Source organism: Carlito syrichta, unplaced genomic scaffold (genome assembly GCF_000164805.1).
Source record: "Carlito syrichta isolate Samal-C Ts95f unplaced genomic scaffold, Tarsius_syrichta-2.0.1 Scaffold315142, whole genome shotgun sequence".
Lineage (NCBI taxonomy): Eukaryota > Metazoa > Chordata > Mammalia > Primates > Tarsiidae > Carlito > Carlito syrichta.
This window is the reverse complement of record NW_007259238.1, coordinates 154,220-181,873: the sequence shown is the minus strand read 5'-3', so window position 1 is coordinate 181,873 and position 27,654 is coordinate 154,220. Positions and strand designations below refer to the sequence as shown.

At 39.6% G+C, this 27,654-nt stretch overlaps 2 protein-coding genes across 5 annotated transcripts in view; one reads left to right on the top strand and one right to left on the bottom strand.

Annotated features, from left to right (window-relative positions):
- The window catches only part of TM2D2 (TM2 domain containing 2), a 9,683-nt gene extending 2,158 nt beyond the window's left edge, over nt 1-7,525 (bottom strand). For both annotated transcript variants that reach the window (XM_008072350.2, XM_008072351.2), the window contains exons 1-3: nt 7,198-7,525; nt 4,048-4,135; nt 641-756 (exon numbers count right to left, since the gene is read on the bottom strand). In XM_008072350.2, the coding sequence (XP_008070541.1) occupies nt 641-756; nt 4,048-4,135; nt 7,198-7,424 (431 nt within the window). In that variant the 5' untranslated portion in view covers nt 7,425-7,525. The remainder of the gene's footprint in view (nt 1-640; nt 757-4,047; nt 4,136-7,197) is intronic.
- Nucleotides 7,526-7,925: 400 nt separating this feature from the next.
- The window catches only part of ADAM9 (ADAM metallopeptidase domain 9), a 103,459-nt gene continuing 83,730 nt past the window's right edge, over nt 7,926-27,654 (top strand). For all 3 annotated transcript variants that reach the window (XR_002481233.1, XR_002481232.1, XM_008072349.1), the window contains exons 1-4: nt 7,926-8,108; nt 17,286-17,383; nt 21,194-21,252; nt 22,958-23,036. Coding sequence is in view for 1 of the 3 variants with exons in the window: in XM_008072349.1 (XP_008070540.1) it covers nt 8,012-8,108; nt 17,286-17,383; nt 21,194-21,252; nt 22,958-23,036 (333 nt within the window). In the remaining 2 variants the exon portion in view is untranslated. The remainder of the gene's footprint in view (nt 8,109-17,285; nt 17,384-21,193; nt 21,253-22,957; nt 23,037-27,654) is intronic.

Sequence of the window (27,654 nt, the reverse complement as noted above, 5' to 3'; positions counted from 1 at the left end):
AAAAACTTACAGGGAAAATTGCTTTATGTCCATCAAAGTACCAGTGTAACAAAGAATCCCAGCTTCTAAAAACTGTTTTCCTGTTGCTAACTTTATAGTGCAGCTTGTAGGAACACTTTGGTTTTTTTTTTTTTTTTCTTGTTGGGCTCCTTCTATACAATGATCCTATGGCTATGATTAAGTACATACCCACTGCTCTAATTGTGTACTTGGTTAAGAAATTGTACAGACTTGTTTTTGAACAAACTGTACCTGCAGCTTCATGTTATAGAAGTTACCAACACCTGGAGATCCCATGGCAAGATCCAGGAGTCACCATGAAAGGTGAATCCATAACCTGAACACAATTGAGAGGGAGATCCCCAGGAGGACAGCAATTCAGAATGATCATTCAAGCAGGACAGACAGCCCTGTATCCTATACCACCCCACCCTGTCGTATGACCATTATTTCATCTTTTCTTATAAAACCCCTTACTTTCAGCCTAAGATTTTGAAATGGTTTCTTTGAGGCATGAGCCTGGTCATTTTCCCATCCGTCAGCTTTTGGAATAAAGTTCATTTCCTTGTACCACATCTCATGCCTGTTCATTTCGGCTTGGCATCTGCAACAGCAATACTCTGTTCAGAATGACACTTACTTTATACAAGGTTTATTTCCTCGTAGAAAGGTCCTCGGACTGGCGCATTCAATTCCATCTAGGGCGTGGCACTGGACTAAAGTGTGTTCCACGTCACTGTAGGCCTGACCACCGAACTGTGAGGAAAATAAAAATCTATACAGGAAATATATACAGGAAAATAAAAATCTCAGACTCCCAAACTCCTTATGCCACAGGAAAAGTCAAGCATACAGGTGAAGTCATGCAACATCTTCTTCCAAATGAATAGCTGTTACTAGCATTGTGCATGAGCCAGATTCCCATGGAGGGGTATAAGACCTCAGTCATCTACAAGTGATTGCCCCCACAGATCATTCTTTGCTGGCCTCCTATAAATAAGAACACGCCACTGTAACTTTGGGTACACAATCTAAGTCCACCTCATAAAATTAAAGTCTGTTTGATTCCACATGATAGCAGATACTGTCAACTATGAGCTTATCTTCCCAAGCGCAGAACAAAGACCAGACCAGTTACTCCTCCCCTACCCAGAGATGTCTGTATAATAGATATTCCCTTTACCCCCTTGCTTTCTTCAAACATTCACTTTATCTTATGTAAAAATGTACACTCACTGGGCACTAACTAAAGTCTCAAAAGAATGTAACCATTTGCCTCACTACCTACCTGCCGCTCTTCCTACATGCCTTCCCCTCGTTTAAGGAAATGTATGAACACTCAACCTCCTGAAAATCTCTCTGGAAAAACAGCCACAGATGTGTCTATGGCTCAGGCCCAGATGTGCCCTAAATCTGGCTAAATAAACCTCAATTGCTGGAGAGCTTTGCCTCAGTTATTCATTTCCGTTATCTGGAATAACCACCAAAGCCAGAACAAACTCACCAAAGCAAGTAACACAAAAATGTGTCTTTATATTCATTAATAAAAGCTGCCTCATGACTATAATTATTCTAGCAAGGTTGAGTTAAAACTGTGCTCAAAACAAGGAATTCAGTGACATACTTCAAGTGATTTTAGATTAGTTAGTCCTAAAGGCATACTGTTTTAAATAAATGGCTTCTTCCATAATATAGTAAAAATGCCATAATCAGATGAGATTGGGTGCATTCAGGGTAAAAATGCCATAACCAATTTTGTTAAATGCCAATTAGAAATTATGGGCACAATGCTTAATTATTCTACATTTACAGGTAAAAGAGTATTTAACAGAGTATTTGGGAATGGATATTTAAAAAGTCAGTGTATAATAGAAGTCTCTTTTATATCCATTATAAATTAACAGAATTAGTGAAAAACTCAAGATATCATTTGACTTAGGACTTAATTTAAGGTCACGAATGTGTGATTATGAGGTGTCTGTAGTACATCTAAAGGATAAGTTAATTTTAATTTTAATTTTTTTGAGCCAGTGTCTCACTCTGTCTGCCAGGCTGGACTGCAGTGGCACGATTCATGGCAACCATAGCCTTGACCTCCTGGACTCAAGCCATCCTGCCTCAGCCTCTCAAGTAGATGGGACTACAGGCATGTGCCACTACATCTGGCTAATTTTTTTGATTTTTTTGTAGAGGCAAGGTCTTGTCATGTTGCCCAGCCTGGTCTCAAACTTCTGGGCTCAAGCCATCCTCCTGCCTTGGCCTTCTAAAAGTGTTGGGATTACAGGTATGAGCCACAGTGCCTAGCCAGGATAAATTTACATTTCAGCAAAACATTTAAGAACTGGGCCTCTGGCCTTTTGCTTAACTGAATGCTAGTAGAGAAAGAATCATATATTTCTTTTTTTTCCCCTGAGTCAGAGTCTCACTCTGTTGCCCAGGTTGGAGTGCAGTGGCACGCTCCTAGCCACTGCAGCCTCGACCTGCTGGGCTCAGATGATCCTTCCACCTCAGCCTTCCAAGTAGCCAGACTATAGGCATGTGCTACTATTCCAAGCTAATTTTTTTATATATTGTACAGACGAGGTCTCACTAAGTTGCCCAGGCTGGTCTCGAATTCCTGGGCACAGGCAATCCTCTCGCCTTGGTCTCCCAAATTGCTGGGATTACAGGCTTGAGCCAGCACACCTGGCAGAACTGTACATCTTTTACCAGCACCTTAGTGCTTTACTACTATTTTTATGGGAGTGTTCTTCAAAGGGAAGGGATTGAGAAGTAACAATGCTTATTCCTTGTACCTCCGCCAGGACTCAGGTGCCCAAGTACTGCCAGTCCTTTAGGATTTCTCAGTGAGGTGAGAGTTTGAGTGCCCTGACAGGATAAACTCAGTCATTGATTAAAATGGGCAAAAGTGGGCTGGGTGCAGTAGCTCATGCCTATAATCCCAGCACTTTTTATTATTGCCTGAGTCCAGGAGTTTGCGATCAGCCTGGGCAACTTGACAAGACCTACAATAAACCAAAAAAATAACAACAGAAAATTAGCCAGGTGTGGTGGCACATGCCTGTGGTTCCAGGTACTTGGAAGGCTGAGGTGGAAGGATCACCTGAGCCTAGCAGGTCAAGGCTGTGGTGGCCACGAGCATGCCACTGTACTCCAGGCTGGGAGACAGAGTAAATCTCTGACTCAAAAAAAGGGAAAAAGTAAATGATCTCTGTATAAACTTTTATCAATAATTATCGATAGAACAAAATTTAACTGTGGTTAAAATATTTCTCTACACATGATTTCGGGAAGCGTTGCCTTTTTGGTCTTATTACTCTCAGGTTAACTCCCTCATACCTGGTTTAGTACAAAAAATGTTTTCCCATAATCCTCTTGATTTGCATTATGCAGCAACAAAGAATAGTGAGACTATGGTGGGAAGGAGAGACATGAACTTCATTTGTTTTTGAGAAACTGACTAGGATGTATACACCCAGCTTTAGGAATATTATTAATGGAACTGAATGGCTTTTTTCCATTCCAAGATGCCATTGTTATAAAAATCTTCTGGAGTACTTTAACTTCCTACAAAGACATATCCTGATAGAGGCTATTTCCTGAAAACATGGTAGAACCTGCTTGCCCAGAGAAAAGAAAGGTCACTGGCAAGAGGAACTCTGACCCAAATGTGTGTGTAACAAAGATACTGTCCAATCCATCATCAGTTTTAAAAAGCATAGCCCTTCTTTGGCTCTTTCAGGAAAGTGCACGCTTTGCCGGGATGACATTTTAACTTTAAATCTGTCAATCTCTATGGCAAAAGGAACCAAAGACAGGTTGGTTTTTGCCTCTGGGTGGTTTTGGCACAGAGGCTGCTCGTTATGAGGAAACCAAGTATCTTGTTCAGTCACTGACCCTGGCCATGATGGAAATTTTTAGTAACATTCATTCTGATGAAATTCTTCACAAAATTAACTTTATATCCCTTACACGTTTCTGTAACAGCCTTTAGCTTGTTCTATTTCTCTATGGAAGAGTTGCTTTTACAACAAAACAAAAACCCACCTTGAGACAACCATAACCAAGTTCCTGGGATGCGGTTGCATTTCCAACATGATCCACTGGGTCTTCACAGTCTATAAATTCATCGGGTCTGTAATTCAACAGTAAGAGCATGATTATCATATAGTCTTTGCAAATCACTATTTACATACACATAATCAAAGCAGGCAAGAGTCATTTCTTAGCCAAGTTTTCTGGGGTTCAGTTTCCCTCTGCAGACCCTTTTCCAAGTCAAGATGCTGTGACAATTAGACTGAAGCACAACAGGTCAAACTGACAGCCAACCAAATGAACCTTTTATTGGAGAAGGAAGGCATTCCTGGTCCTGTTTCTACATAGACTCTACTCCTGCCATGGATTCATCTCTTCAGTAGACAACCACAAGGATATAGAAGCAAAACCTAAGGGTTCTCAGTTTTCTTTGCATTTCCCAAATGCCTTTTCTTATTTGATCAAAAAGAAATGTTAAAAAATGACTTGGCATTTGATGAAATCCAGCATCCCTTCATGATAAAAGTCCTCAGCAAAATAGGCACAGAAGGAACACACCTAAAAACAATAAAAGTCACATCTGATAAACCCACAGTCAACATCATACTGAATGGGGAGATGTTGAAAGCACTCCTCCTTAGAACTGGTACAAGGTAATGATGCCCACTTTCACTTCTATTCAACATAGTACTTGGAAGTCCTAGCCCGAGTAATCAGGCAAGAGAAAGAAATAAAGGGCATCCAAATTGGAAAAGAAGAAATCAAACTATTTCTGTATGTTGATGATATGATTTTATATCTAGAGAATCCTAAAGACTCCTCCAAAAGACTCCTAGACTTGATAAATAAATTCAGTGAAGTTTCAGGATACAAAATTAACACACGCAAATCAGTAGCACTGCTATATCCCTATAATGATCACACTGAGAACCAAATCAAGAACTCAGTCTTATTTGCAATAGCTACTTGAAAAAATAAAATACTTAGAAATATATTTTACGAAGGAGGTAAAATATCTCTACAAGGAAAGATATAAAACACTGATGAAAGAAATTGTAGATGACACAAACAAATGAAAACCATACCATGCTCATGAATTGGAGGAATCAACTATGTTAAAATGACCATACTACCCAAAGTAATCTACAGATTCAATGCAATCTCTATTAAACTACAAATGTCATTTTTCAGAATCAGAAAAAACAATTCTAAAATTCAAAGGGAACCAAAAAAGAGGCCAAATAGCCAAGACCATCCTAAGCTAAAAGAAAAAAGCTGGAAGCATCATGTTACCTGACTTCAAATTATATGACAAGGCTATAGTAACCAAAACAGCATGGTACTGGCACAAAGGCAGACATGTGAACCAATGGAACAGAACAGAAAATCCAGAAATAAACCCAAATACCTACAACCAACTAATCTTTGACAAAGCAGACAAAAACATACACTGGGGAAAGGACATCCTGTTCAACAAATGGTGCTGGGAAAACTGGATGGCTACAGGCAGAAAAATGAAACTTGTTCCTTATCCTTCTCCATATAAAAAATTAACTCAAGATGGATTAAAGACTTAAATGTCAGACTTGAAACCATAAAAATTCTAGAAGAAAAACCTAGGTAAAGCTCTTCTGGACATTGGCCTAGGCAAAGAATTTATGGCTAAGATCCCAGCAACAAAAACAAAAATAAGTAAGTAAACCTAAAAGCTTCAGCATAGCTAAAGAAACATCAACAGAGTAAAAAGGCAACCTACATAGAGTGGGGAAAACATTTTCAAACAATACATCAGACAGAGGACTAATATGTAGAATCCACAAAGAAATCAAACAAATCAGCAAGAAAAGAACAGATAACTCCATTAAAAAGTGGGCAAATAACACAAACAGACTTCTCTCAAAAGAAGATATACAAATGGCCAACAAATATATGAAAAAATTCTCAACGTCACTAATCATTAGGGAAGTACAAATTAAAGCCACAATGCGATACCACCTTATACCAGTTAGAATGGTCATTATTAAAAAAAATCATAAAACAATAGGTGCTAATGTAGTGAAAAGGGAATGCTTATACACTGTTGGTGGGAGTAAATTAGTACAATCTCTATGGAAACCAGCATGGAGAGTTCTCAAAGAACTAAAAGTAGATCTACCATGCAATCCAGCAATTCCACTACTTGGTATCTACCCTGAGGAAGAGAGGTTGTTATACAAAAAAAAAGACACTTGCACTCACATGTTTATAGCAGTACAAGTCACGATAGCAAAGATGGGAATCAATCTAAATGCCCATAAACTGATTAGTAGGTAATGAAAATGTGATATATATCACATTTTGGAGATACACACACACATACACACACACAGAAGGAATACTATTCAGCCACAAAAAGAACAAATAATGTCTTTTGCAGCAACTTGGATGGAAATGGAGACCATCAACCTAAGTGAAGGAATGCAGAAATGGAAAACCAAATACTGCATGTTCTCACTTATAAGTGGGAACTAAGATAAGGGTCTGCAAAGGCATATAGAATAGTATGGAGACTCAGAAGGGGGAGGATGGGAAGGGAGGGATGAAAAATCACCTATTGGGTACAATGTGCACTAATGGGGGTGATGGGTACACTTAAAGTCCAGACTTCTTCACCACTAAACAAAGCAATTATGTAACCAGAAACCATTTGTCCCCCTAAAGTTGTTAAAATAAAAGAAAACATTATTTTAAATAAAATAACAGCCACAAAACCACAACAACACGGCTTGGTTCTGCAACGACAAGCGTACTGCTTTAAAAAAAAAGAAGTGACTCGTAGACAGAACAAGTCATTTACTCCGTTTATGCCTCACTTTCTCTTTTGGCTAACGAGCGCAGGGCAGAGAAGGCACAACCTCGTATCATTCCTCTAGAGGCTACATAATGTCACGCCTCTCTAGTTCTCTTCGGGATCCCAAAGGATCGGCCACCGACACAAAAGGTTTTCCCCAGCTTGGGTGAGCCAGGTGAGACACCTGTCTTTTTATTTACCTCCGGTGTGTTGATTATCGGCTCCTCAGGTGGAGAGGGTCTGAAAAAAAGACAGCCTCCCTTCCCCCTCGCCTTCCCACAGAACCCCGGCCAAGCGCCACCTCCACCCTCCTCGACGACCCAGCAGCTTACAAGTAGGAGCACAGGATGACTGGAGAGTGGGGGTCGCCATATTCCCAGCTCGGAGCCCCAGCGGGGCCCTCCAGGTGGGCAGCGCCGGCGGAAGTGAGCTCGGGCTCGGCAGTAGCATTTTGCGAGTGGCTCCGAGAGACACAATGCAGCAGCAGTAGATTCCCCAGCAGCAAAGCTGCCTGGCCGCACAGAAGTAAGTAACTCACCGGGCATCCACCCAGTACCATCTTCCGGGCCCAGCGCTTGAGTCCCGGCCTCAGCTACAAACCCAGGCCGGCAACGCCGACCCAAGCCCCGCCCGGACGGGCCTCTGCGCAAAGCGCCGCTCCTCGCCACAGAACAGCCAATGGGCGTGCCGCTCGACCACCTAACCAACCAGAAGAGGGAGCGGAGGGGCGGGACCGCGCTTCGCTCAGCTTCTGCTCAGTTTCTCTTCTGGGTGTCATGCTCCTCCTCCTTTTGCTTGGAGTGCTTCCTCCAATCAGATCCTTCGACCCCAAAAGTAGGCGGGTCTGGGAGCAGAGGGGGGCGGGGATAATAGTGACTGGGCGGAGCTTACTCGTGCGGGTTTCCGCGGTCGGTTTAGAAATGCCGGTCTCCCGCCGGGGACAGGATTTTCCCTACGTCAGCGCAGCGCGCGCGCGGTCGGGAGCGAGCTCGGGCCGGGGGCTGAGTTGCGTCAGGGCCGCGCGCGTGCTCGTGCCCGGGCGCGCACATCCCGGCTAGCCTGGGGCCACGGCAGGGTTGGAAAATGATGGAAGAGGCGGAGGCAGAGGCGACCTGGTGCTGAGTGGAACCTGCGGGATCCGCCGAGATGGGGCCGTGCGCGGGCTCGTCCTTGGGGACCGTCCGTTTCCAGTGGTTGCTGTTGTGTGGCCTGGTGGGCCCAGTCCTTGGTGGGGCGCGGCCAGGTGGGTGTCCGTCCCAGGGTTCTTTGGGATGACCGTTTCCCAGGGATGGGGCGCTCGGAGCAAACCTGCTGTGCTGGGGGCGCGGGGGCCCAGCCTGGGGACCCGACCCGGAGCCGCTCCAGAGGCGTGTGGACCGGGCTCAGACCCCAGGCGCGGGGTCTGGCGCCCCGGACCTTTCTCAGCGCGGGTCTCCCGTCGGCTTCCACTTCCCGTCTCCTGCTCGGCGGGGCCTTTGCGGCGCGCCCCACCCCCACCCGGCGCTCTGCGGGTCCCAGACCCCCCGGGGACAGCGCTGGGTCAGACGCTGACCTCGGAGGCGGCCGGGCGCGCGTGGCGGCGTGATCCTGCCCCACCGGCTTTGGGAAAGGGAGCTTGCTCTCGCCTGTGGAGTTGATGCCACTTGGGAAGAGGCTGAGACCGGCAACTTTTGCTTCAGGTTGTCATGATTTGGGGTTTTGACGTTCTGTTTAGGAGTGGCGTCCACCGGTATGTCCACAGAGCTAAACTCAGTGGCATTTTTTTCTTGGGCCATTTTTTGTTGTAGTAAGGATACTTTTTGGGAAGTGCCAAATTTATATCTGTGGTTTTGCTGGCTTCATATTGTCGTCAATCCGGACAAATAATCCCTGCTCTGTTGGACTCACAGGATTATCCAAAGAATTAAATAATTTCCGTGAAATCAGTTTTGAATCGTGAAACTTCCCTTGGGTGTGTAAGATATTTATTCTGGAGACGCTCATAGTGGAAACAAATCGACAGCCCTCTAGCTTCTTTCTGAAAACACCTCCTTTATTTATTTTGGCTTTTGTATTAAATTATTGTTTGCATGGCTGTATCTATATCAGCGGAAGAGTATGAATGGGGGTTTTTATTAAATCATTGCTTTGAGAGTTATTCGAAGGTGATGATGGAAGGTTTCAGTGCAGGACTGCTGACCTTCAGGAAACTAATTACATTTTTTCTTATCTTTGGCTTCTTTTAAAATTAAGTACATTTGCCCCAGTGTGGACATTTTGAAGCTCTAAATACCAACAATTTTTGAAATGAGAGGTTGCCGAATCTTTTCTGGCTAAACTTGCTTTTCCTTTGGTGTTCTAGATGGTTAACGTATATCAGTATTCAAAGTAAAGTAGATTATCTGCAATTTTAGGAATGTGAGATTTTGTGTGTTTGTAAATATAACTAAGACTAATGTTATTTGTTGATTATAACATACCTGCAATAGATAAATGGAAGATCCTTATGGTCTTTAATTGTGACTTCAATGGGATGGTCAGCCCTTCATTTCAGCTTGTGCGTTTCGCAATTTAGCCAACCTTACTGAACTCCTATAAACACCATGCTTAATGCTTGTAGAGTGGCAAAGTGTATCTGAGAAATGTTGGGGGAGGTTTTACAGAGAAGATGATGCTTGAACTGGGCTATATCAGCAAATTTTTCATGTAAAAGGGTAGGAATATATTATTTCATTTATTTATTTAAAAATTTTTAAGGAATACATTCTAAACAAGAAAGTTTTTTAAGAGTATCAGGGGTATGAAAGATTATGCCTTGTTAGGAAATGATAAAAATGTCACTATGACTTTAGGCAAACTATATACAAGGGAGAGATGGAAGATAAAACTAAGGTAGGTTGGTACCAGTTGGGGAAAGCCTTCTATGCCAAGTTAAGGGGTTTGGACTTTACCGTGTAGGAAGTTCTTTGCTCAGTGAAGCTTCTAAATAGTGGTGTGACTTAATCAAATTTTCTGTTAAGAAAACTGACAACACAATGAAGGATAGACTCTAGAAGGGAGAAACTGGAGGCCGGGAGACCAGCTAAGAGGCTTTTGTATTAGTGTGCAGTGAGTCAACTCGTGTTTTCCTGGGAAATGTTCATCCAAAATCTGCTGACTAAATTTTTGCAATACAGGATGTTTAAAACATGCACTGAAACATATCCTGCTAATGAAAGAGGAATTTGAGGACTCAGTAAGTTCCACCCACACATTAGTTACTTTAGGAGTTAAGTAGGTTTTTGTAGGATTTTTACTATCTTTTATAACATTGTGTCAGTGAGGAAATTCAGTATAAATTCCAAACAGCTGACTTACAGTAAACTTTTTTTCTTAAATCTGGGACTGACAAAGGTAACTTTGTATCATTGTATAAAACAACAAGGGGAGTCAGGCATCAGTTATGGAAACTATTCTGACTTTCTGAGGTAGTAATTATGGTGTACAGATTTAGAACTATTTTGTCAAACAAAGACTGGCATTCTAAAGAAAACTGATTGAGCTGGGCTTGGTGGCTCAGCCTGTAATCCTGTGCTTTGGGAGGCCGAGGTGAGTGGATTGCCTGAACCCGCGGGTTCGAGACCCGCCTGGGCAACTTGGCGGGATCTCATCTCTACAATAAATCAAAAAATTAACCGGACGTGGTAGTGTGCACCTGTAGTCCCAGCTCCTTGGAAGGCTGAGGCGGAAGGATCACCGGAGCCCAGCAGGTAGAGGCTGCAGGGCCGAGAGCGGCCACTGCACTCCAGTCTGGGTGACAGAGTGAGACTCCAACTCAAAAAAAAAAAAAAAAAGAAAACGGATTGAAAGCTTACTCATGGTGAATCAACGTAAAATGAAGTATGTAGTAAGAACTTAGGTCCATACTAATCTTGTTTTTAGATGCCGGCGAATTATTTGAATTTGGTGTGTTCGTGTTTGCACTACATAGGAGATATATTCTTTTACATTTAAAGATGATTTGGTTTTCAAACTTTTAAGCAAAAAGGAAAATATTTATAATTAAAATATGTACAAAACTAGTTTCTGGGCTCCAAGACAGTTTTCAAAAAACATTTTAAACTTTACCTTGCCAAATTTGCATTTGTATTTTGTTAGAAATTCTGGTTTATAATACATGTATTAGAGAATACCCCCCAGAGATGCAAGCTCTGAGTAACTGGAAGCTTATTCTTGGAATATTCACAAGCTCAAACATGTGACAGAGATAGCCTCATGATGTTGGGACTGCCTCATTGGTGAATCTAGTCCTTTTGGTATCTCAGTAACTGATCCTTCACTACCTTTGAATGGGTCCAGTGTGAACCCAGATAAGTTGCATTGCACAATATTGTTTGTATATTGACAAATTAGATCATTTTTTCAAAGTGATCATGTATATGCAGGACACTGCTTGAATCACTTTTTTTTCCTTTTTTATTTTTTTGAGACAATGTCTCGCTCTGTTGCCCAGGGCTGAAGTGCAGTGGTGTGATCACAGGTCCTTACAACCTCAAACTCCTGGGCTCAAGTGATCCTCCTGTCTCAGCCTTCCATCTAGCTGAGACGATAGACACGCACTACCACACCTGGCTAAGTTTTAAATTTTTTCGTAGAGATGAGGTTTCACTATATTGCCTGACAGGTCTCAAACTCCTGGCCTCAAGCAATCCTCCCAAAGTGCATCGGAGTCTCACTCTGTGGCCCAGGCTGGAGTGCAGTGACACGCTCATGGCTACCGCAGCCTTGACCTCCTGGGCTTAAGGGATCATTCTGCCTCAGCCTTCCAACTAGCAGGAACTACAGGTGCGTGCCACGATGCCCAGCTAATTTTTTGATGTATTGTAGAGATGAGGTCTTGCCAAATTGCCTAGGCTAGTCTCGAACCCTGGGCTCAGGCAATCCTCTGGCCTCTGCCTCCCAAAGTTCTGGGATTGCAGGTGTGAGCCATTGCACCCGACTGAATTACATTTTTTAAGAGGATGTTAGGGAACCTGAGAAATTAACTTAATTTTGTTAGTTTTTAAATATGCAATTATTTTTGTATTTATTTATGTTTTTGCTGACGTTACAAGTAGGGTAATAAAGCTTAGTATAAGTAAAGAAAATGCTATCACCATGATTTAACTCATGTTAGGATTATTCTCCTCCTTTTCCTTTAGTAGGTTAGGACCCTCATGCCAGTAGACCCCTGGAAAGCCTGTTTCCGAAAGGTTTAGAATCCCATTGTAAATGTTCCCTGAGCCTAAGTTACCACCCCAGCTGCTTGGGAGAAGTGGTTAAGCAGTCTGTGGCATAGCAACACTGAAGTGTGGTTCTACTGTTAGAGTGACAAATATGTGGGCCTTGTGAATTTGTGGAAGAGTTGATATAAAAGATGTTAGTCATAAAAAGTAAGGCTCACTTTAGGTTGTAGTTGATAATTACAACTGTGAGAGCTGTGTATGTGTAGCTGTCAAGATCGGAAGAAATAGTTTACTCAATACATATTTTGTTGAATACCTATTATATCAGCGCAGTGAATAAGATATCCTTGGTCTCAAGAAACTTAAATTCCTTGCTGGAGAAACTTACATTCTTTAGAGCCTTAAATATTATAAGTGGTTGGTGTGTTTCCCAAAGGGGCATTTCAAAACACACAACAAATTCCTGTTTTTGAAAATGGAAAGATGGATAACTATTTAAAAACAGTAAAACTGGGCTCGGTGGCTCAGCCTGTAATCCTGCATCTTTGGGAGGCTGAGGTGAATGGATTGCCTGAGCCCGCGGGTTCGAGATCCGCCTGGGCAACTTGGTGAGACCTCATCTCTACAATAAATCAAAACATTAGCCTGGCGTGGTAGCGCGCACCTGTAATTCCAGCTACTTGGAAGGCTGAGGCAGAAGGATCGCCGGAGCCCAGCAGGTCGAGGCTGTCGTGGCCGGGAGCGGCCACTGCACTCCAGTCTGGGCGACAGAGTGAGACTCCAACTCAAAAACAAAATAAAAAAATAAAAACAGTATACATATAAAAAAGTAAGTGCATAGAACACAGCAGTGGAAATTATAATTAATATGTTGAAGACAGTTGTTAATATGTGATATGTGTTTATTTGGTATTGCCCTTGTGAATATGAGAATGAAAATATATGGCTTAAAATAACAGTGCTTTGTGTATCTATTTATAACAATTTCTCTTCAATAAATGCTTTGTACAACAGAATTTTCTTATTCATCCTAAATGTGAAGCCCAAGTTTACTTTTCACAGTGGAAGTACTGAAAGGTGGCTATTTGTTTACATAGTAGGCAGAAAGGAAACGATAAAGACCATGGCTCGTAGTTCACGTTTGTTTGCTTTGCCATTAGGTAGAATTTTTAAAATGTATTTTCCTTTTCTATAGTTACTGTTATGAAAACCACACTTAGACTTTCTCTAAAACACTGTACAGTACATAGAAAGATCTGAGTTACAGGAAAAGTGCAATTAACACCTTTTTCTTTCTTTTACTAAGTTTAGGATATTTTACCTTTCATGTTTCAGTTCTTATTTTTGTCTTTAGCCCATGCTTTCTAGTAATGTGATTTTGACAGTGTGCGTATTTTGTCAAATTATAATATTGTTAAGTTTGATTATAATAATAATTAACTTCACTCAGTTTGTGATAGGTAGAATACTTCATACTGTATCTTCATAGGCGCTGGAGAATGATAATATGTTAAATGCATGTATTTCTTACTTGAGAATATTTATTTAAAAATGAGTTATATTTCCATATCGGAAGAAACCTACTTTCCTGGGTTAACCAATGCACACAAAATATTTTTTCTACTATTTTCTAATTTTTTTTTTTTTTGAGTTGCAGTCTCACTTTGCTGCCCGTCCTGGAGTGCAGTGGTATACTCGGAACCACCACAGCCTCAATATGCCGGGCTCAGGCAATCCTTCCACCTCAGCCTTCCAAGGAGCTGGAACTACAAGTGTGTGCCACCATAGCTGACTAATTTTTTGATGTGTTGTAGAGATGATGTCTGATCTTGAATCCCTGGCTTAGGCAATCCTTTTGCCTTGGCCTCCCAAAGTGCTGGCATTACAGGCATGAGCCACCACGCCCAGCTTACTATTCTCTCTTGTTGTGAAGTTTGTTCACACTTCAGTTGATTTTGTTACCCTTTCCACTTAATGGGAGTATAATTTAATTTTATTTTAACTTAGCAGTGACAGATAATGAAGGATAGAATTTAGCTTATTAACTCTGAATTGCTGATACACTCAGAATTTGTATTCCCCACAGAGTTGGTTGTATTAAGATTTTTATTTTCATTGTGAACTATATCTTTATACCAGTGATTTCAAATGGGATAAATTTTGTCCCAGAAGGCATTTGGGAGATACTTTTAGTTATCACAACTGGTTGATGCTGTTGGCATTTAGTGGGTAGAGGCCAGGGATGCAACGAAACATTGTACAATGCACAGGACAGGTGGCCACCCACCACAGATAATTTTCTGGGCCAAAATGTCAGTAGTGTTGTTGAAGCTTTATGCAAATAATGTTTATGCACTTTTTTTTTTTTTTTTAAGTTGGAGCCTCACTCTGTTGCCCAGGCTGGAGGGCAGTGGCATGTTCCCGGCCACTGCAGCCTCACCCTGCTGGGCTCAGGCAATCCTTCTGCCTCTCACCTTGGCCTCCCAAAGTGCTAGGATTATAGGTGTGAACCACTGCACCCAGCCTGTGCGCTTCCTTTATGGGAACATGGGAATAATGTATTTTGGTTCCTATGAGAAGGTACTACTATTTGGCATTAAAAAAAATGAAAGAGAATTTGGGAAAGATCTATGCAGGATATGAACAGTAAAAAAAGAGAAATCCTGAACTAGAGATAAGAAAGGAATTTTATAAAAAAAGCACAGGAAGCAAGATTTTCACATAATTAGTATATGCTATATTTGAATGGCATTTTTCAAATACATGGGTTCTGATGTTTTGGAACTTTTTATGGCTTAGCTGTAATTCAGAACATGGATCTCTGGATTTTAAAAGCAAGAAGTAGTATCAGAATGATAACTGTTGCTTACCAAAGTTATTTTAGGGTACTATAATTTTGAAAGTCTTAAAAATAAGTGAGTGTGGCATTTTGTTTTCAAAATGAGAATTTTGTTTTAAAATGGGAAAGAATTTAAGAAAGTTGTATCTTATATTCCTATATTTGACTTTTTTTTGACTCTTTGCTGGCAACCTGGGTAAAAGATTCTTAGAAGACAGAAGGCTTGGTTTCTATACCTGGTCTAAAACTAGGTGTGGGACCTTATAAAGTCATGCAACCTGTTTTCAAATGAGAGCTCTTTAAAGCCAGGTGCTGTGGCTCACACCTGTAATCCTAGCACTTTGGGAGGCTGAGGCAAGAGGATTGCCTGAGCTCAGGGGTTCGAGACCAGCTGAGTGTAGTAGTGCACGCCTGTAGTTCCAGCTACTTAGAGGGCTGAGGCAGAAGTATCACCTGAGCCCAGCAGGTGGAGGCTGCGATGGCCGTGAGTGTGCTGCTGCACTGCAACCTGGGTGACAGAATGACGCTCCAACTAAAAAAAAACAACAACAAAAAAAACAGCTTATGCCCAGCCTATGGCACATTTACATGATATAATTACGTAATTGGTCGCCATGACTCACTTCTGTAGTCCCTGTACTTTAGGATGCCAAAGCAGGAGGATTATTTGAGGACAGGAACTAGAGACTAGCCTGGGCAGCATAGTGAAACCTTGTCTCTACAAAAAATAAAACAATTAACTGAGCATGTGGTGTGTGCTCCGGGAGGCTGAGTTGGAAGGAGTGCCTGAGCCCAGGAGGTTGAAGCTGTGGTGAGCTATGATTGTGCCACTGCACTTCAGCCTGAGCTACAGAGTAAGATCCTGACTCAAAAAAAACAAAACAAAACTGTTTCATAAATACTATAATACAGAGTTGTATAAAGTAAAAAGTATAAATCCCTCCCTCATCCCACTACCTATATGTAACCACTTAAAAATATTTCTTTTATTATAGAAATTTTAAAACATACACAAGAGTAAAGAGAAATGAACTCCTATGTACCCATTATCCAGTAAAATCAAATTTCGTATGTATCTCCTCCTTCAAACACACTTCATTATTTTAATGCAAACCCTAGACATCATATCATTTTGTCATTGAGTATTCAGAATGAATCTCTAAGATGCAAGGACACGAAACGTTACCCACAGTATGCTTATTAAACTTAAAAATACTAGGTTTTTAAAGTAATAAAAATTCCTCGAGGTAATCAAATATCTACTCAGTGGCAACATCTCCCCCTAATTCTCTCAGAATTTTTTTTTTTTCACTTGATTTATTTGATTTAGGGTCTGACCTGGTTTATACATTTTGTATAAGGCTCTCTTGTGGAGTCGCCTCCCCCTCTTTCCATGGCTCTTATTTGAAGAAGAAGTGACCCTTTTCTTCACTCAGACTTTCAGTTTGTGTCTGCTGTTCTTCAGCCTCGTCATGCTGAATGTGGTTTTAGTATATAGGGATAAATAGAGATATGGAATTAAAAAAATCTGTGGTCCTTAGATGGTGACCATCTACTTCATCAAATTCACTGGAAGTTGTTATGCCATGGTAATGGTGTGGGCATAAAAAGAGATTGTATTGGACTTGTTGAGAGATGGTATACTGGATCCTATCATGGTATGTCTTCTTAAGGGATTTGCATTGGCAATTTTGATTATACTTGATTTTTATTCGAGTAGTGACTTTAGAGCCCAAGTCTGACTTAAGACATCGATTGGAATTGGGAGTAAGTCTAAATGATTGCTTTGATTTCTTTTTTTTGTGATTGTTTAATGGCAATAATTTTATTTGAGACATTTGCACATTGTTGGGTGTATATTTATTAGAATTAACCTATCAGATTTTAAATGTAGCTTTTCCCACTTATTGTCCATGTCTGGTTAGTAAGTATTTAGTAGTGCTATCTTGGAGGATGTCGTTCATGCTGAGTGAGGGGAGAGATGGGAGATGAGTGAAGGGTGCTGGGCTCTAGGGTGCCCTCCCCCATTTCCTCACCAAAGCAGTTCTTTTTTTTTTTTTTCCTTCTTGTGTTTATACCTTAAGATTTCTTTTGAGAAAAAGGGTTAGGGTTTATAGCTAAAAATGTTTGAAAGTGATTGTTCCATATATACTGTTTGAATGAAGGTTGGTATCTTTTTTTAAGGAAATACGTTTTTTTGTCCTCATACTTATATAATACATTGCTATTTTCATGTGAAACTTTATATAAAACTATATTATGTGTATAAACTAATATGGGAATGTCAGATGTTTTTTCTTTGATTTGAACATTAGCTTTTGGTTTCCATTATATTGTGGCACTATGTGGTTTTTTAGTTTCACTCATTGTGTCACATTTGTTATTCTCTTTTCTACAGGCTTTCAACAGACCTCACATCTCTCTTCTTATGAAATTATAACTCCTTGGAGATTAACTAGAGAAAGAAGAGAAGCCCCTAGGCCCTATTCAAAACAGGTACATTATCTCTTGAGAAATATGTATTTACATTTTTTTCTTTTTCTTTTTTAACACAAGATGTGCTTTACAGCAGGGATCGACTCAGTGAGTAATTAGTTGGCCATGATTTAGTATAGCACCATATGGTCCTGATGTCCATTGGACATTATGCTAGTAATAGCACCATCTTGAGCCTTAGTATCTTTCTTTTTTTTAAGACAAAATGACCAATTTTAAACATAAGAGAATGAAATAGTTAAATAGAATCTATGACTAGTAGGATGCTGATTGCATAGATTTCTAACCCTCTGCTGACTGGCGATGGTCATGTGGTTTGATCATAATAATAATAATTAACTTCATTCCGTTTGTGATAGGAGAATACTTCATACTCTGTCTTCACAGGCACTGGAGAATGATAATGTGTTAAATGCATGTATTTCATATTTGGGAATATTTACTAAAAAATGAGTTGTGCTTCCATATTGGAAGAAAGCTGTGCTGTTAATGGGTTAATCAATGCATAAAAATTATTTTCCCTACTGTTTTTTCTTATTGTGAAGTTTGTTCACATTGGTTTTGCTAACTCTTCAACTTGATAGAAGTAGAGTTCATTTTTATTATAATTGAATAGTGACAATTAATGAAGGATAGAATGTAGGTTATTACCTCTGAATTGTAGACAGACTCAGAAGGCAGCTTGCATGTTGTTCAGAGACAGGGCATAGTGAAAAGAAAATTGAAACTTAGAATTAGGAGCTTGTAGTTTTAGTGTTCCCTCTGGGTACTACCACTATTTGGGTTGGTTGTTCAACTCCATTTACTCTTCTTCAAGTGAGGAATAAATCACCCTAAGAACTCCTTCTGGTAGAACAACCTATACTTTTTCCTTGTTTTGGTTTGGACTAAATGGTCTACCTTTTGGTTATGTTTTGCCTCAGAACAGTTCATCGCTGCTTGCTTCATTGTTTTTCCTCTTTTCGTCACTAGATGGACTTTTTATCACAGAGACTGTTTTCTACTTTGTTATGTCTTTGGTAGTATCTTTATCAGTACTGCACACATCGATACTTGTGATTGTAATAAATAGCTGTCATTTGTATGCTTTGATAAATATTTAGAGAAGTGATATGTTCAGTGCATATTGAACTAGACTTTTCTCATTCAATTTATAAGTGTAATTTACTCATTCACAGGTATTTATTGAGTGACTACCATATACTAGGCACTGTTTAGGCATTGTGGATATGATAGTGAAGAAAACAGACAAAAATGTATCCCATTATGGAACTTCCATTCTAGTGAGAAGAAAAAGAGAGGCAGTAAACAAATAAACAATGTATATTACTTAAAATGGTAACTAGTGTCATGGAGAAAATTAAAGTGGGAGAGGGATAGGGAGAGCTGGAAGTGGTAAATGGGGTGAGGAGGGGCATTCCATTTTTCTTTCTTCTTTTTTTTCCCCGTTAGAGAAGAAGGTTTTTTATTTGGGCAATATCAGCCAAGGAGAATGGGAGATTGGAGATTGATTTTCGAATCCACCCCCCGCCAAGACAGGTGTTTATATAGTGGGACAGGAATGTAGAAAGCAGGAAATAAGGAGGGGTCAGGAAGAGGAGTTGATAAACAGGAACTGGGGAGAGCATAGGAAGAAGGGTTGGTAAACAGGTGGAGTCTGGCATCTCATCCTCTGATGCAGGAATCTGGTGAGCTTCAGTTTCTTAATACTATGGGCCTGAGGGTTATTTTCCTACGAAAGAAACAATCATATAGCAAATCCATTTGTAGAGACCCATGCCAAAGAGATGCTTATGGATGTGTCTGGGTTTGAATCCAAGGATGTTAGCAGCTGTATTTAGTTAAACTAGTAACAGTAGGATTTGGCTAAAGCTATTAAGGGATCATAGCTACATTCTGGGTCTTCAAGTGTACATCATTTTGTAAAGTCACTCAGCAGAAAAAGCTGGAAATGGTTAATGGGTGAGACATGGTGAGGCAGGAAGGCAGGGAGAGCTGACCCATTCCCATCCCACAGAGACTTGAGATCTCTGAATGCCACATTTTTCAATAGGGTGGCCAGGGAGGAGCGTACTAAGAAGGTGATCCTCGAGTAAAGACTGGAAGGAGGGAGGGAGTAATTCAGGCAGATACTTGGGGGAGAAATATAGTATCACAAAACAATCCTCAGACTCTCAGATTTCTCTTGAGTGGAGATGGCTGTGATTTTTCTATGTCATATGATTGTCCAAGAGCAGAAAAGATAGAAAGGCATTTGCCAGAACTGGTGATGGAAGGAGCTAGGTATTTTTGATGTCTCACTGGAGGTTGAGGTTGTGGAGGTAGAATGCCAGAATCCAGAAGGTAGTCTAATCCTCAGATGACAGAGGTGGATGTGCTGTGGTAGAGGGGTTCATGCTGTTCCTAGGCAAAATTTAAATTTAGTGTCTGGAAACAGCAGGAAACATTAAGTAGACACTCTGATAATATTGACTCCCTTCATGACTTTCTGTTTTTTGAGTCAGAGTTTCACTGTTGCCCAGGTTGGAGTGCAGTGGCATGCTCATGGCCACCACAACCTCAACCTGCTGGACTCAGGCGATCCTTCTGCCTCAGCCTTCCATGTAGATGGAACTATAGACATGTGCCACCCCACCCAGCTAATGTTTTGATTTATTGTAGAGACAAGGTATTGCCAAATTGCCCAGGCTGGTCTCGAACCCTGGGCTCAGGCAATCCTCTTGCCTTTGCCTTCCAAAGTGCTGGGACTATAGGCATGCGCCACTGCACCTGGCAACTTTAATTCTTATTAAATGGTTAAGGGTTAAGAATCTCCTGGTTCTAGAGATCACATTAAGCACTTGTGGCTAGTGAAATGATGAGTTGCTGGGGAAGTTGTTTCAGAGTTGTTTGAGGTAGAGAAGAGGAACCCATGCACTTGAGGATGTGTGAGTTCTAAGATGCCAACAGTTGTAGGACATACAGTGTTGTTTCATGTACTAAAAGAGACAGAAGTGCTGTCAGTTAGACTTCTGTGTCTCTTATGATGCAACCTCATTTTAGAAATGTTTTAATATAAGGGGGAAAAGGTGTGTTTTTGAATTAATGAAATGCAGTAAGCTACTTAAAGATAGAAAGTCATAAACGAATATGAATTTCTTTTCAAGTTTTTCATAACTAGAACTGGGAATAATCTTTTGAAACTAAGAGGTTCATTTAAATAAAAGCAAGAGCTATTTTATACTGTAGATAATACATGAATGGACTTCAGAAGATAATCCCTGAAGTTATAGCTGAATTGTAAGTGAATTTAAGAAGAGGTTAGATCAAAATGTAGCCAATTTTCCGTGATTAGTTATTAAAGGAAGATCAAAATATATTTTTTAGGAATAGATACAGACTGGGTACAGTGGCTCATGCTTGTAATTCTAGCACTTTGGAAGGTTGAGGCAGGAGGATCCCTTAAATCCAGGAGTTTAACTAGCTTGGGCAACATAGCAAGACCCCAGCTCTACAAAATTAAGAAAATTAGCCAAGTGTGATGGCACATGCTTGTAGTTCCAGCTACTCAGGAGGTTGAGGCAGGAGGATCCCCTGTGCCCAAGAGGTCGAGGCTGTGATGAGCTGTAATCGTGCCACTGCATTCCAGCCTAGGTGACAAGAATGAAACTCCGACTCAAAGGAAAAAAATAAAAGAATACAAAGTTCTTCTTTAAAATAATTCAGTCAGTATCAAATTATTTTAATTCAGAATGGAGTTTCCTGTGTGTTGTTGAAAAGTAATTTTCATGATGGTGTTATATTGTTCTTTTTTCTTTTCTGTGTATTTAGGTGTCTTATGTCATTCAGGCTGAAGGAAAAGAGCATGTTATTCACTTGGAAAGGAACAAGTAAGAAATTTAAGTTATTTTGGCTTTTCAATATTTTTTAAATAAGAAATTATTTCTTAAAAACTTGATGAATGTGAAACTTGCATAAAATATTGTTGACAGTTGTTATCCATTAAGGAGATTATCATGATATTGGTGACTGCATAAACCAGAGTCATAAATATTCTCAGAAAACATCAGGTATTTGCTTTTCTGTTTCTGAGTTGGTTCACGTAGGATGATGTTCTTCAACTCAGTTCATGTTGCTGCAGAAGACATGGTTTCATTCCTTTTTGTGATCATGCAGTAATGTTTTTAAAAATAGTAGAGTGAAGGTGAATATCTTTTCAAATTGGGATAGGAAAGGATTTTTTAAACATAAAAGCACTGGAAATTGAGTGCACTCTCTCCTTCCCACTACAAGACTCCATTGCAGTGGTCATTAAAATAAAAACTAAAAAATAAATAAATAAAAGTATTAACTGAAAAATAAAAGTAAATAAAATAAAATAAGATAGGATATTGGTGTCTTTTCTGGTTAGATACTGTTTAGTAGACCTGACTCCCGGTATTGGGCACATGTAGCCACTCAGGCCTGTTCTACATGGTGGCAGCTTCTGGAGAAGCGTGGTGGATTTGTGCTCTGGCTGGGCAGGCAGCAATTTCCAAAGAGGAAAGAAGGCAGAGTACTGTCAAGCAACACCAGTTTATTCTTCTCAAATTCGTCACTAAAGGGAATGAAGGATATGCATGTGTGGGGGAGCTAGGGAGAAGGGGAGCCTGCAATGACAAGCAGAGTCCGATTACTGGAAGAACTGGAATTCACAGGCTACACCTCATGTAGACTTTAAAAAAGGTAAAGGCTACAGTGTGTCAGGACAGAGAAAGTGCAGGTAATCATAAAGGCACCTCTCGGGGGTCTTTCTCAGTTGCACAGATGAGCTTTGTCTCCAGATTACGAACCACTGAGATATGTGTGAGGCATCATATTTTCAGAGAAGCCCAGGTACAAGTTTACCAAAGGATCTTTTATACTATGTGGGTCATGTAGCTAGAGTCAGGCTGTGTAGCCGATTAAACTAGTTAAAAACCATGAATTTATTCATCTCTAAACAATATAGGCAGGCTGGTCCTGGGTGTCTCTAGGGGAGCTTTGAGCTTTAAATGACACATTATAAATTGTTAGTTAGCACATTGTATCCCTGACTTGTCTACAGGCCTGGAGATAAGTACAGAGTTGCTTTAGTCCTATCCTTATACAAGTAGTTTATACTCGTGAAGTTCCTTAGGTGGAATGAAGTTTTGAACAATCAGGAATAATTGTTTCTTCCAATAATTGACACAGAATTTTCCCTCTATACTTAAAAATATTTATTTTTCTTTTCAATAACCCAATTTATACTTTTCCTGTATGTTGTGTCAGAAAAATTTAGGAACATTAATTATGTTGTCTGAAGTGTTTTGCAACCAGCATTTTATGACCATAGAACAATCATGTAACTTAATGTTATTTATGAGTGAGGAATGCACATTATTTCAATTTCAGATTCAAGTCTGTTTATGAGCTTTTAGTTTTATAGGAGGGCCTTCTCTAAATAATAATTTATCAAGTGAAGGTTTTTGTTTATTTCTGTTCATCTTTTCTGGGAATAATACCTTATGAATTGTGTCCTTAGTTGTAGGTAGATAAAATATATTTATATGGTGGATTTTATTCCTCTTTCAGAGACCTTTTGCCTGAAGATTTTGTAGTTTATACCTACAACAGTGAAGGGACTCTAATCTCTGCTCATCCCAATATACAGGTAATATATTCTTCTCTTGATCTTATAGCAAAATTTAAAGCAATTGTAACTTAATGTGTAGGCATTCAGGAGTAGAACAACATACAATCCCATGGGGCACCTTTAATGTTGTGAGTTGTACTGGCGCATTGGGTATATTTACAAAAACTAAACTGTACTTTATAGCTTTCCAGGTACTCAGTAGTTAAGGTTTTTTTCAAAAGACTAAGGAAATAAGTCTTCTATTTATTGATAATACTACTGATTATGAAGGGAAAAGATTGATACGTTTTCTTTTTTTTGTTGAAAGTTAAGCACATTTTACTTATTAAAACATTTGATTTCTCATTAGTAGTTAGTAAAGAAAAGCACTCCTTTGCTGTTATATGTTCTAATATTTTAATTTTTTCACTGAAGACAATTCTTTCCTAAAAGAGGTGTGGTCTTCTCTGCATCAGAGAACAGAGTACTCCTGGGGATAGAACTGGACAGAATACTTGAAGTAATTGGCTGATGTCAAATTTGGCTTTATGCAATTTTTACTCAGAGCATAAATATTTCTAGTTTTATTTGGGAAGAGTGTTTTATAGTCATTTTTAGCAATTAAGTATTATACATTTTTTTCTTTTGCAGTGGTTTTCATGAGAAATCTCTGTTCCCATTAGATGCATTATTTTTCCCCCCAAACTTTGTAATATTTTGGTAGGTTAAATTGTTTATGTTGGTTGTGCACTTTTGCAGCATTCTTCAAAAAACTGGAAGGCAAAATAATTATTGCAGATTGATAATCAGTACTTAAAAAAAATAAGGCACTGACTTAGCCCTATTTTTTTCTCTCCACTCTCTGATTTCTTTGTCTTAGTGAATGTCCATTGCTTAATAGAAAATTAGTAGAGGCAGGCCCCATTAGGGGGCGCAGGCGACAGAAAATTAGTAAAGGAGCTTAAATTTACATGATAGCATAAACCAGATTAGAAAATAATCCATCCAACCCATCCAGTCATCTTTCAAAAGATTACTAAGGCAGAGACCAAAGATCACATATTTGTGCCACTTGACAAAAGCAGTAATCAAAAGACTTTTTTTTTTTCTTGTAGTGGTTTCTTGGCATACTTTTTTGAGACATACACTGTTTGGGCTTGAATTTTGGCTCTGTCATTTATTTGCTGGTGAAGTTACTTTAACTTGTTTGTGCCTTAGTGTCTTCACTGTAAAACATCCCATGGAATTATTGGAAAGCTTAAATGAGTTAATACTTATAAGATGTCTAGAACAGCCAGTCTGACAATTTTTAACTCAATAAATATTGTTATTATTTATTGTGATTATTGAAAGTATATATACTTAAAACTGCTAAAAATAGATTTTAATGCTACAAACAGATTTTAATTATACAGAAACTTATGTAACTATTATCTTAAAGTATTATAGAATTGTTATGCTTTCCTGGATGTCTGAAAACTACCAACTACGACAGTTGAAGTATTTCTTAGTTAATATCGTTCAGGTAGATGAAAGTGTGACTGTAGATTTTAAATACAACCTAACATTGATACTGGAGTTATTTTGTATTTGACTAGATTGTTAAATATCATGAAATACTTTTGCCCATAACATAAAATTAAGATACACTGAGAAAATTTAAATGCTTTCTTCTGAGGATTCTATTACATGAGATTAAAGTAATTTATAAAGCTGTTTCATCAAGACCATTTTTCACAAAGAAACAGTTATAGAAAAATCACTTAACATGAGTTGCTGTGTGAAATAAAAGTCTAAATTACTATGTCTTAGAACTTTGGGGTATGTGTAAGTGTACTAGAAATTCTCAGCCGGGCTCGGTGGCTCAGCCTGTAATCCCGCGCCTTTGAGAGCTTGAGGTGGGTGGATTGCCTGAGCCCGCGGGTTCAAGACCCACCTGGGCAGCGAGACCTCATCTCTACAATAAATCAAAAAATCAGCCGGGCATGGTAGCGCATGCCTGTAATTCCAGCTACTTGGAAGGCTGAGGCGGAAGGATCGCCGGAGCCCAGCAGGTCGAGGCTGCGGTGGCTGGGAGCAGCCACTGCACTCCAGTCTGGGTGACAGAGTGAGACTCCAACTCAAAAAAAGAAATTCTCTTAACTAATTCCACCAGTTAGTTGACACTCTTTTGACATATATATTCGAAGTATATATTTTTCTCTGGAAACATATTGACTGCCCAAGAATCCCTGGATTCACAGCCTGGTAGGCTGTTCTCTAGTAGTTTCGTGCACTCCTGCTTCCCTAGCTCAACTTTTTCTTACGGTGTGTGTTTCCAAAGCTGTGTATGACAGCTGCACCTTTATTGTGGTCATGCAATTTAATTAGATGTTTGTAAACTTACAAAATATGATTTTTTTTTGAGAACTAAATTGAATACCATGGAAATGTTTAATAAAAGCAAGCTATACCTGTAATCCCAGCACTTTGGGAGGCTGAGGTGAGTGGATTGCCGGAGCCTGCGGGTTCGAGACCAGGCTGGGCAGCTTGATGAGACCTCGTCTCTACAATAAATAAAAAATTAACTGGGTGTAGTAGTGCATGCCTGTAGTTCCAGCTACTCGGAAGGCTGAGGCAGAAGGATCACCAAAGCCCAGCAGGTCAGTGCTCGGGTGGTTGTGAGCATGCAACTGTACTCCAGCCTGGGTGATGGAGTAAGACACTAACTCAAGAAAAAAAGCAAGTTATTAACAAATTACCATCAATTTGGTAGATTAAGTAACCATTTGCTAAATGTTAGTTTGGTTAGGTAAGAGGCTTTTATTACAGTTGAAGCTAGAGCATTTAGTTTTTGAATGCTATGAGTTACCTTACGACTATCTCATAGTTGTTACTTTGCTTGCATTGGTAGAAAGTATTTATTTTACTCTAGTAAGAGGATGGAAATATCAAAGTTAGGCTTTAACTAAAAAACAGTAGAAAGAAAAAAATTAGTGGTTGCGAATTGCTCCACACTAGAGAAAGTTGTAATTCACTTTGTGGTATTTAGTGTATAATTGGTTAAAAAAAAAAATGCCGGGCTCAGTGGCTCAGCCTGTAATTCCAGCACTTTGGGAGGCCAAGGCGAGTGGACTGCCTGAGCCCGAGGGTTTGAGACCAGCCCAGGCAAGTTGGCGAGACCTCGTCTCTACAATAAATCAGAAATTAGTAGTTCTGGCTACTTGAAAGGCTGAGGTAGAAGCATCACCGGAGCCCAGCAGGTTGATACTAGAGTGCCATGAGTGTGCCATGGCACTGCAGCCTGGGTGACAGAGTGAGACTCCAACTCAAAAAAAAAAAAAAAAAAAAAGAAAATTAAAAAAATTCACAATTCTATACTTACTGGAAAAGTTACATGAATAATACAAAAAATTCCATGTATACCCTTAAGCCTAGATTCTCCAAATGTTACCTACATTTGCATTATTCTTTCTTCTCTGTTTTTCTTTCTGAACCTTTAAGAGTATGTTCCAGACATGGTGTTCTTTTACCCTTAAATATTCAGTATAAATTTTCTGAAAACAAGGATTTTTCTTATGTAACCATGGTATAGTTTTCAAAATCAGGAAATCAACATTGAAACAATACTATTATCTAATTTATAGACCTTATTGAGATTTTTTTTTCTGAATGTCCAAGTACATTCAATAGTCATGCCCTTTTAATCTCCTTTAGTCTGGTAGTCCTTATTTCTTCCTTATATTTCATAACATTGGCATTTTTGAAGAGTAGGCCAGCTTTTTTAGAATGTCCTGCATTTGGGTTTGTTTGATGCTTACTCATGGTCAGATTCAGGTTGTGCGCTTTGTGGGACACCATGAAAATGATACTAAATTGCTTTCAGTGAACCATCTCAGTGTTTGCTACTGATTAGTCCTATTATGTGACAGTGCTGACACTGATCATTGGGTTAAGGGAATGTCTGCCAGGTTTCTCCTCTGTAAAGTTCTTGTTTTCACCTTTAAGATTAATGTTATGGTTAGATACTTTGAGACTGTGTAAATGTCTTTTTACTTCTCACATTTTTACTCACTAGCTTCAGTATTTAGTATTTGCTGAAATAAATTAGTATTAAGATAGTTGTCAGAAAGGTGATTTTCTAATTTCATCAATGCTTCTATACTCTTTAGTGCTTTCTAGTGTAAGGGCTTTCTCTTGTATTTATTTATAGAAGTGTAGATTCATAAATTCTTATTTTATTATGAGTGAGATTGAAAATCTTTTCATATATTATTGAAGGGCAATTTTATATCTTCTTTTGTGAATTACCTGTTCATATCGTTTGCCCAATTTTCTTTTCTTTATTTTATTATTATTTTTTGAGTTAGAGTCTCACTCTTGCCCAGGCTGGAGTACAGTGACACGCTCACAGCCACTGCATCCTTGACCTGGGCTCAGGTGATCCTTACACCTCAGCCTTCCAAGTAGCTGGAACTACAGGTGCACACTACCACGCCCAGCTAATTTTTTGATTTTTTGTTTGTAGAGATGAGTTTTCACCAAGTTGCCCAGGCTGGTCTTGAAGCCATGGGCTCAGGCAATCCTCTTGTCTCGGCCTCCCAAAGTACTGGTATTACAGGCTTGAGCCACCATGCCTAGCCCTCTGCCCAATTTTCTTTCTTTTTTTTTTTTTTTT